The following is a 14,509-nucleotide window of genomic DNA, read 5'->3' as shown; positions in this document are numbered from 1 at the left end:
TACTACGTGGACATGCATATTCTAGAATACCCGATGAGTTAGAATCGGGCCACAGTCTAATAATCATAAGACTACAGATAGTGGTTTGGAATTGTGCTGTACTGTCACTTTAAGAGCTGATATTATCTGACAAAACTTGTGACCTGGTGAGCTGATGTAGATTTCATAGGCATTGGCATAGTAACTGTGTCTGACTGCGCATATCAATGAGCTAATCAGCCAGGTGGCAGTTATTTTTAGAAATTGCCTCAGAAACCAGCCCATTATAAACGTATGGGGAAATTTCTCTATTGAAACGCATTGAAAGACTTTTTTCAAACACAAATTGCGCAAAAACTACAAATCTGATCGGCACGAAAAATACTTAGCACACCTCTCAGGAACGCTGGCTTCGAAATGACACCTCACTGGAGTCTGTGAGTTTAGCGGTTCGGGCCGCATTACGTGCGGACTGAATAATAAGAATAAGAAGAAGTTTACCACGGTGGAATAACAGTATAGTGCTTTGTTCCAAAGCACTATAACTAGATGGGTATTTCCTGAAGGAACTACAGATAGTGCTTTGGAATGATGCCCGGGCTGCCCCTACAAGACTTTCACACTTGGGTGCCCCTCAGGCGCTGGTTTGGTAGTTGTAGCCCCTCAGGGTTGAGGCCACTCTGGGTCCGATTTGGTGGGCCGGGTCACTCTGGGTCCGATTTGGTGGGCCGGGTCACTCTGGGTCCGATTTGGTGGCCCGGGTCACTCTGAGTCCGATTTGGTGGCCCGGGTCACTCTGGGTCCGATTTGGTTGCCTGGGTCACTCTGGGCCCGATTTGGTGGGCCGGGTCACTCTGGGTCCGATTTGGTGGGCCGGGTCACTCTGGGTCCGATTTGGTGGCCCGGGTCACTCTGGGTCCGATTTGGTGGCCCGGGTCACTCTGGGTCCGATTTGGTGGCCCGGGTCACTCTGGGTCCGATTTGGTGGCCCGGGTCACTCTGGGTCCGATTTGGTGGGCTGGGTCACTCTGGGTCCGATTTGGTGGCCCGGGTTACTCTGGGTCCGATTTGGTGGCCCGGGTCACTCTGGGTCCGATTTGGTGGGCCGGGTCACTCTGGGTCCGATTTGGTGGCCCGGGTCACTCTGGGTCCGATTTGGTGGCCCGGGTCACTCTGGGTCCGATTTGGTGGCCCGGGTCACTCTGGGTCCGATTTGGTGGCCCGGGTCACTCTGGGTCCGATTTGGTGGCCCGGGTCACTCTGGGTCCGATTTGGTGGCCCGGGTCACTCTGGGTCCGATTTGGTAGCCCGGGTCACTCTGTGTCCGATTTGGTGGCCCGGGTCACTCTGGGTCCGATTTGGTGGCCCGGGTCACTCTGGGTCCGATTTGGTGGCCCGGGTCACTCTGGGTCCGATTTGGTGGGCCGGGTCACTCTGGGTCAGATTTGGTAGCCCGGGTCACTCTGGGTCCGATTTGGTGGGCCGGGTCACTCTGGGTCCGATTTGGTGGGCCGGGTCACTCTGGGTCCGATTTGGTGGGCCGGGTCACTCTGGGTCCGATTTGGTGGGCCGGGTCACTCTGGGTCCGATTTGGTGGGCCGGGTCACTCTGGGTCCGGTTTGGTGGGCCTGGTCACTCTGGGTCCGATTTGGTGGGCCGGGTCACTCTGGGTCCCATTTGGTGGGCCGGGTCACTCTGGGTCCGATTTGGTGGGCCGGGTCACTCTGGGTCCGATTTGGTGGCCCGGGTCACTCTGGGTCCGATTTGGTGGGCCGGGTCACTCTGGGTCCGATTTGGTGGCCCGGGTCACTCTGGGTCCGATTTGGTGGCCCTGGTCACTCTGGGTCCGATTTGGTGGCCCGGGTCACTCTGGGTCCGATTTGGTGGCCCGGGTCACTCTGGGTCCGATTTGGTGGCCCGGGTCACTCTGGGTCCGATTTGGTGCGCCGGGTCACTCTGGGTCCGATTTGGTGGGCTGGGTCACTCTGGGTCCGATTTGGTGGCTCGGGTTACTCCTGGTCCGATTTGGTGGCCCGGGTCACTCTGGGTCCGATTTGGTGGGCCGGGTCACTCTGGGTCCGATTTGGTGGCCCGGGTCACTCTGGGTCCGATTTGGTGTCCCGGGTCACTCTGGGTCCGATTTGGTGGCCCGGGTCACTCTGGGTCCGATTTGGTGGCCCGGGTCACTCTGGGTCCGATTTGGTGGCCCGGGTCACTCTGGGTCCGATTTGGTAGCCCGGGTCACTCTGGGTCCGATTTGGTGGGCCGGGTCACTCTGGGTCCGATTTGGTGGCCCGGGTCACTCTGGGTCCGATTTGGTGGCCCGGGTCACTCTGGGTCTGATTTGGTGGCCCGGGTCACTCTGACTGACAGCAGGATAAGGGAATGGCTGATAACAGAGAATAGACTGACTGCAGGACAAGGGAATGGCTGATAACAGAGAGAAATAGACTGACAGCAGGACGGGGAATGGCTGATAACAGAGAGAAATAGACTGACAGCAGGACAGGGGAATGGCTGATAACAGAGAAATAGACTGACAGCAGGATGGGGGAATGGCTGATAATAGAGAGAATAGACTGACAGCAGGACGGGGAATGGCTGATAACAGAGAGAAATAGCTGACAGCAGTACGGGGAATGGCTGATAACAGAGAGAAATAGACTGACAGAAGGACAGGGGAATGGCTGATAACAGAGAGGAGCTGATATTATCTGACTGACAAAACCTGTTTCCTAGTGGGCTCGTAGGCGTTGGCATAGTAACTGGATCTGACTGCGCATATCAATGAGCTAATCAGCCAGGTGGCAGTTGGCAGTTATTTTTAGAAATTGCCTCAGAAACCAGGCCATTATACCCTATGAGGAAATTTCCCTATTGAAACACATTGAGACAATGCTTTCCAATGAGGGGAAAACAATTTTCAAATGCAAATTGCGCCAAAACTACAAATCCGATCGACACGAAAAACACTTAGCACACCTCTCGTGGAGGCTGGCTTCGAAATGACGCCTCACTGGAGTCTGTGAGTGCAGCGGTATGGGCCGCATTAATTGCGGAAAAAAGCCTAATAATAATAATAAGAAGTTTACCACGATGGAATAACAGTATAGTGCTTTGTTCCAAAGCACTATAATAAGAAGAAGTTATCCACGGTGGAATAACAGTATAGTGCTTTGTTTCAAAGCACTATAATAAGAAGAAGTTATCCACGATGGAATAACAGTATAGTGCTTTGTTCCAAAGCACTATAATAATTTTATTTATATAGTGCCAACATATTCCGCAGCGTTTTACATTATAGAGGGGACTTGTACTTACAATAGACATTACAGCATAACAATAAACACAGATCAAAACAGACAGCAAGAGGAGTGAGGGCCCTGCTCGCAAGCTTACAAACTATGAGGAAAAAGGGGATCAAGAGAGGTGGATGATAACAATTGCTTTCGTTGTTCGGACCAGCCATAGTGTAAGGATCGGGTGTTCATGTAAAGCTGCATGAACCGGTTAACAGCCTAAATATGTAACAGTACAGACACAGAGGGCTATAAAATGCATGAAGCGTATGAGGACATGATGCAAGGAACCTGATTATGGTTTAAGTTTTTGGAATGGGCCACACAGGGATAGTTAGGTTAATGTGTGTTTGGGTTCGAGTTCCCGTCTCTGCACAGGGGGAATCTCGGGCCATCTCCGCTGCGGTCTCCCATTCTTCTCCTGCCGCAGTGGAGTCTGCTCAGCAGAGACGTCGGTCCCAGCGTCTCGCTCAGTCTGACTCTGTACCGAGAGTTACTGCTGCTTTTCCTGCTTCTGCCATTGAAGTCAGTGCTGGGCAGCAGCGAGCAGACGCTTCTGGGACTAAGTCCTGCTCTTCTCATTCTGAGCATGCCCTGAGTAAGATCTCTCAGTGGAGATCGAGGGTCACATGATCAGACACTGCAGCTAAGGTCCTGTAGGTGCTCACGCTCTGTGGCAGCCTCTCATTGGTCCTTCCTGGAAGGTCCTGTACGTGCTGCAACTATTTAAGGCTCGCATGGCCGCATGGCCATGCGCTAGTATTGCTCTTTATTTATGTACTTTGCACCAGTGTGGCCTTGTATGAGTGTGTTCAGGGACCCGGCTGAAATAAGCCCCTAGAATGCAGGCACCTCCGGCGAGGAGTTTGTATGCTTGGGTATTCAGGGACCTGGCTGAAATAAGTCCCTAGAATGCTGGCACCTCCGGCGAGGAGTTTTGTGTGCATGCATGACCACTGACTGCTCTTGTTTAGGCAGTTAGCCTGTGCCTCTGTGGAGTTTAACAGGGCGCAGTGCTTTGAGTTCACGGCTGCTCTGTGAAGTAACAGAGTTAGCTAACACCGCCATTTAGTTCCGCTATTTGCTAGCAGCAGGTTCTCCTGCATGGTGGACCCCGGGCTGCGAATGCATCTATCATAACAAAATCTATATATTCATTTGGTGCATTCCGCTAGCCCTAACAATGTGTTGAGGTGGTAGGCCAATCTGAACAAATGCGTTTTTAGGCCACACTTAAAACTGTAGGGATTGGGGATTAATTATATTAACCTGGGTAGTGCATTCCAAAGAATTGGCACAGCACGTGAAAAGTCTTGGAGACGGGAGTGGAAGGTTCTGATTATTGAGGATGTTAACCTCAGGTCATTAGCAGAACGGAGAGCACGGGTAGGGTGGTAGACCGGGTCCAGGGAGGAGATGACAATTAAAAATGCCCAGAATTTTCACCTCACCATTAAACTACATACTTATTGGCATTCCTATATGCACCAATTACTTTCCTACCTTAAATGCCGTATGTTTTAAAATGTCAATCTTTGAAATTATTGCCAAACAATGAAGAATATTTAAAATGCTATGCCGGCAATTAAGCATCTGGCACATTTTGCCGCTATTTTGTAAAAGCCCCATTCTTACAATGGACTAATATTAGTATTTTAATAGTTCTGTGCCTGAAGACTATGAACTCCATGCTGACTGCGAAAGGCTTAATTGTTTCTTAAGTAGAGAAAAGAAAAAAAAACGTCACAAGCCACAAGCCATCTCTGCTTTTTAGTCCTTAAATAATTCACACAGAGCCTACGTCTCCAAAACGAATGCAAACATGTTATCATGTTGGAAATACAAAGTATAAAATATATATTCTCATAATGCTGTCATGCGGGGAATTATTTAGTCGATAGCATTGTGAATTTAACAGCCGTCCCACGGATACTGTAATTATAACACCTGGGGTATTCCGGAATCCAAATTATAATACTCCCTATTATAGAAGGAAATGCAGGGCATTTTATTAGCAGCTTCCCTGAGTATATATCCCATAATACACTAAGTCCTGTAACCCTATAGTGCCTAATCATTGTGATATGGTTAATATAATGGAATTGCATTCCAGGCAGAATTAAGCTTCGAGGAATCATATGAAACTTCATTTTGCAATTGTATCTCTTCCTTTAGGTTCATATACAACACCGGGATACATTCTATTCCTGCTGTTTCCAGGATACAGTCTCTGGAAAATGTATTTCTGTAAGTTTTTAGCACTTTTAATAAATCTTTTATAACTTTAGAAATTGGAACGTTGCATGACATAGTATTAATAAGGTGTATTCCATCAAATAATAAAAAGCTAATATTTAGAACTGACAGCAGGCAAGAACAGATAAATGTGGCGTATCGGCTACAGAGAAGCTTCATGGAGAAAATTTTGAATATAAGCTAAAAAGATAAGACTAATTATGAGTAGTGTTGAGCATTCCGATACCGCAAGTATCGGGTATCGGCCGATACTTGCGGGTATCGGAATTCCGATACCGAGATCCGATACTTTTGTGGTATCGGGTATCGGTATCGAAACAACATTAATGTGTAAAAGAAAGAATTAAAATAAAAAATATTGCTATACTCACCTCTCCGACGCAGCCTGCACCTTACCGAGGGAACCGGCAGCGTTGTTTGCTTAAAATTCGCGCTTTAACTTCCTTAAGTGAAGTCCCGGCTTGTGATTGGTCGCGCGCCGCCCATGTGGCCGCGACGCGACCAATCACAGCAAGCCGTGACGTAATTCAGGTCCTTCAGGATTTTAAAATTACGTTCCGGCGTTGTGATTGGTCGCATCGCGGTCACATGGGCGACGCGACCAATCACAAGCCGTGACGTCACGGGAGGCAGGAGACGCGCGCATTTTAAAATGCCTATCATTGGCACTGGTGTCGGCGCCCCCCACTATTCCCACCTCTCCTGCACATGCCCAGTTGCGGTCGTGACTGCAATCATTACTCCTCTGGTAAAAGTCACATATCATGAATCTGTGTAAAACTAAAACATATGGATAATCAAAGTTGTTAAGGAAAAAAATAGAATTAAATAAGACAGACAAGTTAATAAAGAATAAGGCACAAAAACAAAAGCCACTAAAAAGGTGCAAATTATGCCAGAAAGCTGAAGAAACATCAGTGATGAATCGGGGGCATTAGTGCTTTTCAATTACATATAATGGCTTTTTTTCACAGCATATTTGTTGTTCAACTGTTGATGCAACCAATTGTTGCTTTGAAGTCTTTAGTAGCAAATTGTTAGATGACAAAAAAGGGATATTGGCACATCAATTTGTAAATACACTTCTTTATTGTTTAGTTCATTAAAACGTTACTCATGTTCTCTCGGTATGTAGAGATCTGATGTGTTACCCAAAATTAAACATTCATTTAGTCATAGAGATAATCTCTATGACAAAAGCCCCCGTCACACTAAGCGAGGTCGCTAGCGAGATCGCTGCTGAGTCACAAGTTTTGTGACGCAACAGCGACCTCAGTAGCGATCTCGCTATGTTTGACACGTAGCAGCGACCAGGCCCCTGCTGTGAGATCGCTGGTCGTGTCAGAATGGCCTGGACCTTTTTTTGATCATTGAGGTCCCACTGGGTAGCACACATCGCTGTGTTTGACACCTTACCAACGACCTCGTTGACTACAACGCCACACAGGACGTCCCTCATCGAGGTCTGAATCGTCATAATAGCTGCCATGTGACATCGTTGTACAGGTCGCTACAGGTCGCCGCATCGCTGCTGCGTCGTTGGGAAGATCTCACTGTTTGACATCTCACCAGCGACCACATAGCGACGCAGCAACGATCCCTGACAGGTCGTATCGTTGTCGGGATCGCTTTAGCGTCGCTAAGTGTGACGGGGCCTTTAGGGCGTGTTTAAAGAGGTAATCCACTACTTTAGCATTGATGATCTATCTGTAGGATAGGCCATCAATGTCTGATTGGATAGGGTCCGACACCCCTGCGTTCAGCTGTTATCAGTGTCGGCGGTGGCGGACGTCGGAAGGAAATACTTACTTGTGGATCTACTCTGTCTTCTGGTAGTAGATAACACACCTCTGCCTCCTATTGCTCCGCAAGTAAGTATTTTTGACAGATGGCTGGAACCACCACTGCAACCTATAACAGTTGGACATCAACCTATCAGACATTGATGTCCTATCTTAAGGATAGGTCATCAATACAAAAGTAGCGGACAACCTCTTTAACGCCATAAACGCATCAGAAATGTACATACTGAGGCAACATGTGCAATGTTTTAATGATCTAAACAATACAGAAGTTCATGTTTTTACTTACAAGTGAATGTGCCAATATTCACCTCTTTTTCATCTATACTACAACCCCTGGCAAAAATTATGGAATCACCGGCCTTGGAGGATGTTCATTCAGTTGTTTAATTTTGTAGAAAAAAAGCAGATCATAGACATGGCACAAAACTTAAGTCATTTCAAATGGCAAATTTCTGGCTTTAAGAAACACTTAAAGAAATCAAGAACAAAAAATGTGGTAGTCGGTAATGGTTACTTTTTTAAACAAGCATAGGGAAAAATTCTGGATTCACTCAATTCTGAGGAAAAAAATATGGAATCATGAAAAACACACAAACAAAAAAACACTCCAAAACATTACTAGTATTTTGTTGCACCATCTCTGGCTTTTATAACAGCTTGCAGTCTTGGAGGCATGGACTTAATGAGTGTCAAACAGTACTCTTCATCAATCTGGCCCCAACTTTCTCTGATTGCTGTTGCCAGATCAGCTTTGCAGGTTGCAGCCTTGTCATGGACCATTTTCTTCAACTTCCACCAAAGATTTTCAATTGGATTGAGATCCGGACTATTTGCAGGCCATGACATTGACCTTATGTGTCTTCTTTCAAGGAATGTTTTCACAATTTTTGCTCTATGTCAGGATGCCTTATCATCTTGAAAAATGATTTAACCATCCCCAAACATCCTTTCAATTGATGGGATAAGAAAAGTGTCCAAAATATCAACATAAACTTGTGCAATTATTGAAGATGTAATGACAGCCATCTCCCCAGTGCCTTTACCTGACATGCAGCCCCATATTATCAATGACTGTGGAAATTTGCATGTTCTCTTCCGGCAGTCATCTTTATAAATCTCATTGGAACGGCACCAAACAAAAGTTCCAGCATCATCACCTTGCCCAATGCAGATTCGTGATTCATCACTGAATATGACTTTCATCCAGTCATCCACAGTCCACGATTGCTTTTCCTTAGCCCATTGCAACATTTTTTTTTCTGTTTAGGCGTTAATGATGGCTTTCATTTAGCTTTATATGTAAAATCCCTTTTCCTTTAGGCGGTTTCTTACAGTTCGGTCACAGACGTTGACTCCAGTTTCCACCCATTCGTTCCTCATTTGTTTTGTTGTGCATTTCCTGTTTCGGAGACATATTGCTTTAAGTTTCCAGTCTTGACGCTTTGATATCTTCCTTGGTCTACCAGTATGTTTGCCTTTAACAACCTACCCATGTTGTTTGTATTTGGTCCAGATTTTAGACACAGCTGACTGTGAACTACCAACATATTTTGCAACATTGCGTGATGATTAGAGATGAGCCACCTCTCTAGTGTTCGGGTTCGGTTCGTCGAACAGGGACGTGTTCGATTAACTGTTCGTCGAACGTTCGACGAACACCATCGAACCCCATTGAAACCAATGGCAGGCAAACACAAACACATACAAACACATGGAAAATTTTTCGTTTGTTTTAGGGATTAAGTGAGAAACCATTTTTGATATATAATCTTTAAGCTGGTAGGTCTGGATAATTTCTGGAATTCCTCTTATTTTGACATTATTTTTCCTTTTAAAATCCTCGTAGTCGGCTAGGTCAGCTTTAAGGTTGTCAATTTCCCTTTGAATTTTGTTCAGTGGTTCCTGAGGGATAGAGTAGCTTAAGGATCTTCTCAGTTCACTTTCCTAAAAGAGTCCGCCATTTCAGAAGAGTATGAGGTATTTAGGGAGCTAGGCGTAACAGAGGTAGAAGATTTACGTGAGTCGGTGTCCCTAGTCACTGTGATTAGTGTATCTTTAAAGAGGTTTTTAATAAAAATTTCAGATGCTTTGGAGCTTCTTGTTTGTTTAAAATCAGCAATTTTGTCATTATGGTCAGATGTTGAGTCTCGGATGCAGTCTCTGTTATCCTCGTTCCTCCCAAGGTTTATTGAGATTAGGAAAGTTTTAAGCAAATCAGATATAAAACCCTCTGTCGGGTAGTTGTCAGAGGCTGGGATCTCTTCAATAAGAAGTAAGTTGGGAGACCTTCCCCTGTTCTAGATTTCAGCTTGAGAATGGTTCTCACTAAAAATGTCACTTGTTGAGTTTGTAAGCGGTGTGTTAGAAAGGGTAGCTCTATCAAAGTCCGAAGTGTCAGTGTTTTCAAGAAATTCATCTGAATGTACGCTCCCCAAGCTCTCCGTGGAATCAGGAGAGCTAAGTGTTTGGTTTTTTTGTGATTTTTCCACAGACCCCACCCTCCAGAGCCTTTAAAGAGAGGTCCAAACTCCTGAATTTGGTGTCAATCAGTTTGCTCAAAGCAGAGTCCCATTCAGAAAAGCTCAATGGGTCATCATGTTGCTTCAAGCTTCCACGTTGCTTGTCTGCTGTGGATTTGTGAGGAGGACACATAGGGTTAAGAGTATGCTGGTTGTTTTGTATGATAGCAGGTGCGGGAGTTTCTCCCTCTGTTTTTTCCTCCCTCTCGCTAAGCCGCTGGATATTTGATATGGGGGGAGGGTTTGGAGGGTTAATTGAGTCATGTAAAGTGATGTTCTGAGTGCCCTCCATGTCGCGGTGATGAAGCAAAATGGTGTTCACCGCATCATATATATGCTGAGTAGCGCTGTCTCCCCATTAATCCTCATCAGTGTGGGGGTATTGTAAGCCTTTAGAATATTAACATGTTGGCCGTTTACCGATGCAGGAGACCTGCACCGGTCTCCATAAGTCCTCTGGGATGTCTGGGCTTCCCCATCTGCCTGTATATTTCCACCGCTGGCAGCTGCCGCCATTTTACCCCTCCCCCTGCAATCTCCTGCCTCCGGGAAGGTTCCTGTTGTGAACTCTGTTCTTGGGCTCCCTCTTGTGGTCACAAGTGGTACTGTGTGAGTGCTGTCTTTGGGCTCCCTCTGGTGGCTCTTTGTGTCATTCTGCAGGCCTGAGGCTGGATCAGCTGTCTCGTTATGTTAGCTGGTTTCCTATTTAGCTCACCTGGACTATCAGTTGTTGCCTGCTGTCAATGTATTCAGTGCTGTTTTGATCTCTCCTGCCTACCTTTGTTACCAGTCTCTCCAAGAGAAGCTAAGTTTTCTGTTTGTTCATTTTTTGATCATCAGTGTTCAATATGTTCCTTGGTTATTTATTTGTCCTTGTCCAGCTTGCTAATATGTGATTTCCTTGCTTGCTGGTAGCTCTAGGGGGCTGAGTTTCTCCCCTCACACCGTTAGTTGGTGTGGGGGTTCTTGAATTCTCAGCGTGGATATTTTGTATAGGGTTTTTTACTGACCGCACAGTTCCCTGCCTGTCTTCTGCTATCTAGTATTAGTGGGCCTCATTTGCTCAATCTGTTTTCATTTCTACGTTTTGTATTTTCCCCTTACCTCACCGTTATTATTTGTTGGGGGCTTCCTATATCTTTGGGGTCATTTCTCTGAGGCAAGTGAGGTCTTACTTTCTCTATAGGGGTAGCAAGTTTCTCAGGCTGCGTCGAGACCTCCAGGAATTTAGGCACGTTCACCGGCTACCTTCAGTGTGTTTGGTTAGGATCAGATTTGCAGTCAGTCCAGTTACCACCTCCCTAGAGCTCGTTCTATGTTCAGTAACTTAGCTAGTTCATTTTGTGATCCTCAGCCACTAAGGATCATAACAGTACAGCAGGCCAAAAAGTGTTTAATGCATCGCAGAAGTGGGATAAGAGAAGCCCTGAGTACAATTTTTTTTTTTTCCTCTCCCTTTGCTGCAGTCTGTCCAGCTTCTCTCATCCCCTTAATCTCTGGGTGGCTTTGAGTTCAGCTGCAGACATGGATATTCAGAGTCTGACTTCTAGTGTGGATCATCTTGCTGCAAGGGTGCAAAGCATTCAGGATTTTGTTGTTCACAGTCCTATGTCTGAGCCAAAAGTACCTATTCCTGAGTTGTTTTCTGGAGATAGATCAAGGTTTCTGAATTTTAAGAATAATTGTAAATTATTTCTTTCCTTGAGACCTCGTTCCTCTGGTGATTCCGCTCAGCAAGTTAGAATTGTTATCTCCCTGTTACGTGGCGACCCTCAAGATTGGGCTTTCTCCCTGGCGCCAGGAGATCCTGCATTGCTGAATGTGGATGCGTTTTTTCTGGCGCTTGGATTGCTTTATGAGGAACCTAATCTTGAGAACCAGGCAGAAAAGGCCTTGCTGGCTCTCTCTCAGGGCCAGGATGAAGCTGAGGTGTATTGTCAAAAATTTCGGAAATGGTCGGTGCCCTTGCTGCAAATTTCAGAGGTCTTTCTGAAGCCATTAAAAATGTTATGGTGGGGTTCCCCAAGCCTGCAAGTCTGAATGACTCAATGGCTTTGGCCATTCAGATTGATCGGCGTTTGCGGGAGCGCAAATCTGCGCACCATCTGGCGGTGTTTTCTGAACAGAGACCTGAGTCTATGCAATGTGACCGAATTCTGACCAGAGTTGAGCGGCAAAATCATAGACGTCAAAATGGGTTGTGCTTTTACTGTGGTGATTCAACTCATGTTATCTCAGCATGCTCTAAGCACTTAAAAAAATCGCTAAAACTGTCACCGTTGGTACTATACAGCCTAAATTCATTTTGTCTGTTACTTTAATTTGTTCTCTGTCATCTTACTCGGTTATGGCTTTTGTGGATTCAGGTGCTGCCCTGAACCTGATGGATTTGTCGTTTGCCAGGCGCTGTGGTTTTGTCCTGGAGCCTTTAGAATTCCCTATTCCACTAAGGGGAATTGATGCTACACCATTGGCTGAGAATAAGCCTTAGTATTGGACTCAAGTGACCATGTGCATGACTCCTGTACATCAGGAGGTGATTCGCTTTCTTGTGCTGCATAATTTGCATGATGTTGTCGTTTTGGGTCTGCCATGGCTGCAGGCTCATAATCCAGTGCTGGATTGGAAAGCTATGTCCGTTTCAAGTTGGGGTTGCCAGGGGATTCATGGCGATGCTCCTTTGGTGTCAATTGCTTCTTCCACTCCTTCTGAGGTCCCTGAGTTTTTGTTGGACTACCAGGATGTATTTGATGAGCCCAGATCCGGTGCCCTACCTCCTCATAGGGATTGTGATTGTGCTATAAATTTGATTCCTGGTAGTAAGTTCCCTAAGGGATGACTTTTTAATTTGTCTGTACCAGAACATGCCGCGATGCGGAGCTATATAAAGGAGTCTTTAGAGAAGGGACATATTCGCCCGTCCTCCTCCCCTCTTGGTGCAGGATTCTTTTTTGTGGCCAAGAAGGATGGTTCTCTGAGACCTTGTATTGATTATCGTCTTCTAAATAAAATCACGGTGAAATTTCAGTATCCTTTGCCATTATTATCTGATCTGTTTGCTCGGATTAAGGGGTCCAGTTGGTTCACCAAGATAGATCTTCGTGGTGCGTATAACCTTGTGCGTCTTAAGCAGGGGGATGAATGGAAAACAGCATTTAATACGCCCGAAGGCCATTTTGAGTACTTGTTGATGCCTTTTGGACTCTCTAATGCTCCTTCTGTGTTCCAGTCCTTCATGCATGACATCTTCCGAGAATATCTGGATAAATTTATGATTGTGTATCTGGATGACATTTTGGTCTTTTCTGAGGACTGGGAGTCCCATGTGAAGCAGGTCAGGATGGTATTTCAGGTCCTACGTGCTAATGCCTTATTTGTGAAGGGTTCAAGATGTCTCTTCGGAGTACAGAAGGTTTCCTTTTTGGGTTTTATTTTTTCTCCTTCTACTATTGAGGTGGACCCAGTCAAGGTTCAGGCTATTCATGACTGGACTCAGCCTACATCTGTTAAGAGTCTTCAGAAGTTCTTGAGTTTTGCTAATTTTTACCGTCGCTTCATTGCTAATTTTTCTGGCGTGGTTAAACCCTTGACGGATTTGACCAAGAAGGGTTCTGATGTGACTAATTGGTCTCCTGCGGCCGTGGAGGCCTTTCGGGAGCTGAAGCGCCGGTTTTCTTCGGCTCCAGTTTTGTGTCAGCCTGATGTCTCACTTCCCTTTCAGGTTGAGGTTGATGCTTCTGAGATTGGAGCAGGGGCTGTTTTGTCGCAGAGAAGCTCTGATTGCTCTGTGATGAAGCCTTGTGCTTTCTTTTCGAGAAAGTTTTCGCCTGCCGAGCGGAATTATGATGTTGGTAATCGGGAGTTGTTGGCTATGAAGTGGGCATTTGAGGAGTGGCGACATTGGCTCGAGGGAGCTAAGCATCGTGTGGTGGTCTTGACTGATCACAAAAATCTGATTTATCTCGAGTCTGCCAAGCGGCTGAATCCTAGACAGGCTCGTTGGTCGTTGTTTTTCTCCCGTTTCGATTTCGTGGTCTCGTACCTGCCTGGTTCGAAGAACGTGAAGGCTGATGCACTTTCTAGGAGTTTAGTGCCTGACTCTCCGGGAGTTTTCAGAGCCGGCCGGTATCCTCAGAGAGGGAGTGATTTTGTCTGCTATTTCCCCAGATTTGCGACGAGTGCTGCAGAAATTTCAGGCGGATAGACTTGACCGTTGCCCACCAGAGAGACTGTTTGTCCCAGATAGATGGACCAGCAAAGTTATTTCCGAGGTTCATTCTTCGGTGTTGGAAGGCCATCCTGGGATTTTTGGTACCAGAGATTTGGTGGCTAGGTCCTTCTGGTGGCCTTCCTTGTCGCGGGATGTGCGTTCCTTTGTGCAGTCCTGTGGGATTTGTGCTCGGGCTAAGCCTTGCTGTTCTCGTGCCAGCGGTTTGCTTTTGCCTTTGCCTGTCCCGAAGAGGCCTTGGACGCACATTTCCATGGATTTTATTTCGGATCTTCCAGTCTCTCAGAGAATGTCTGTCATCAGGGTGGTGTGTGATCGTTTTTCCAAAATGGTCCATTTGGTGCCCTTGCCTAAGTTGCCTTCCTCCTCCGATTTGGTTCCTCTATTTTTTCAGAATGTGGTCCGCTTGCACGGCATCCCTGA

The 14,509-nt window shown here is 46.3% G+C and overlaps 1 protein-coding gene across 6 annotated transcripts in view; it reads left to right on the top strand.

Moving 5' to 3' along the window:
• FSHR (follicle stimulating hormone receptor) overlaps window positions 1-14,509 on the top strand; it is a 489,167-nt gene that overhangs the window by 260,904 nt on the left and 213,754 nt on the right. For 5 of the 6 annotated variants that reach the window (XM_077282458.1, XM_077282455.1, XM_077282454.1 and 2 more), the window contains one exon: window positions 5,454-5,525. The exons of the other annotated variant lie outside the window; for it this stretch is intronic. In XM_077282458.1, the coding sequence (XP_077138573.1) occupies window positions 5,454-5,525 (72 nt within the window). The remainder of the gene's footprint in view (window positions 1-5,453; window positions 5,526-14,509) is intronic. 6 annotated transcript variants of the gene reach the window in all.

The sequence above is a fragment of the Ranitomeya variabilis genome, chromosome 2, assembly GCF_051348905.1.
Source record: "Ranitomeya variabilis isolate aRanVar5 chromosome 2, aRanVar5.hap1, whole genome shotgun sequence".
Classification (NCBI taxonomy): domain Eukaryota; kingdom Metazoa; phylum Chordata; class Amphibia; order Anura; family Dendrobatidae; genus Ranitomeya; species Ranitomeya variabilis.
This window is presented reverse-complemented; position numbering and strand designations above follow the sequence as displayed.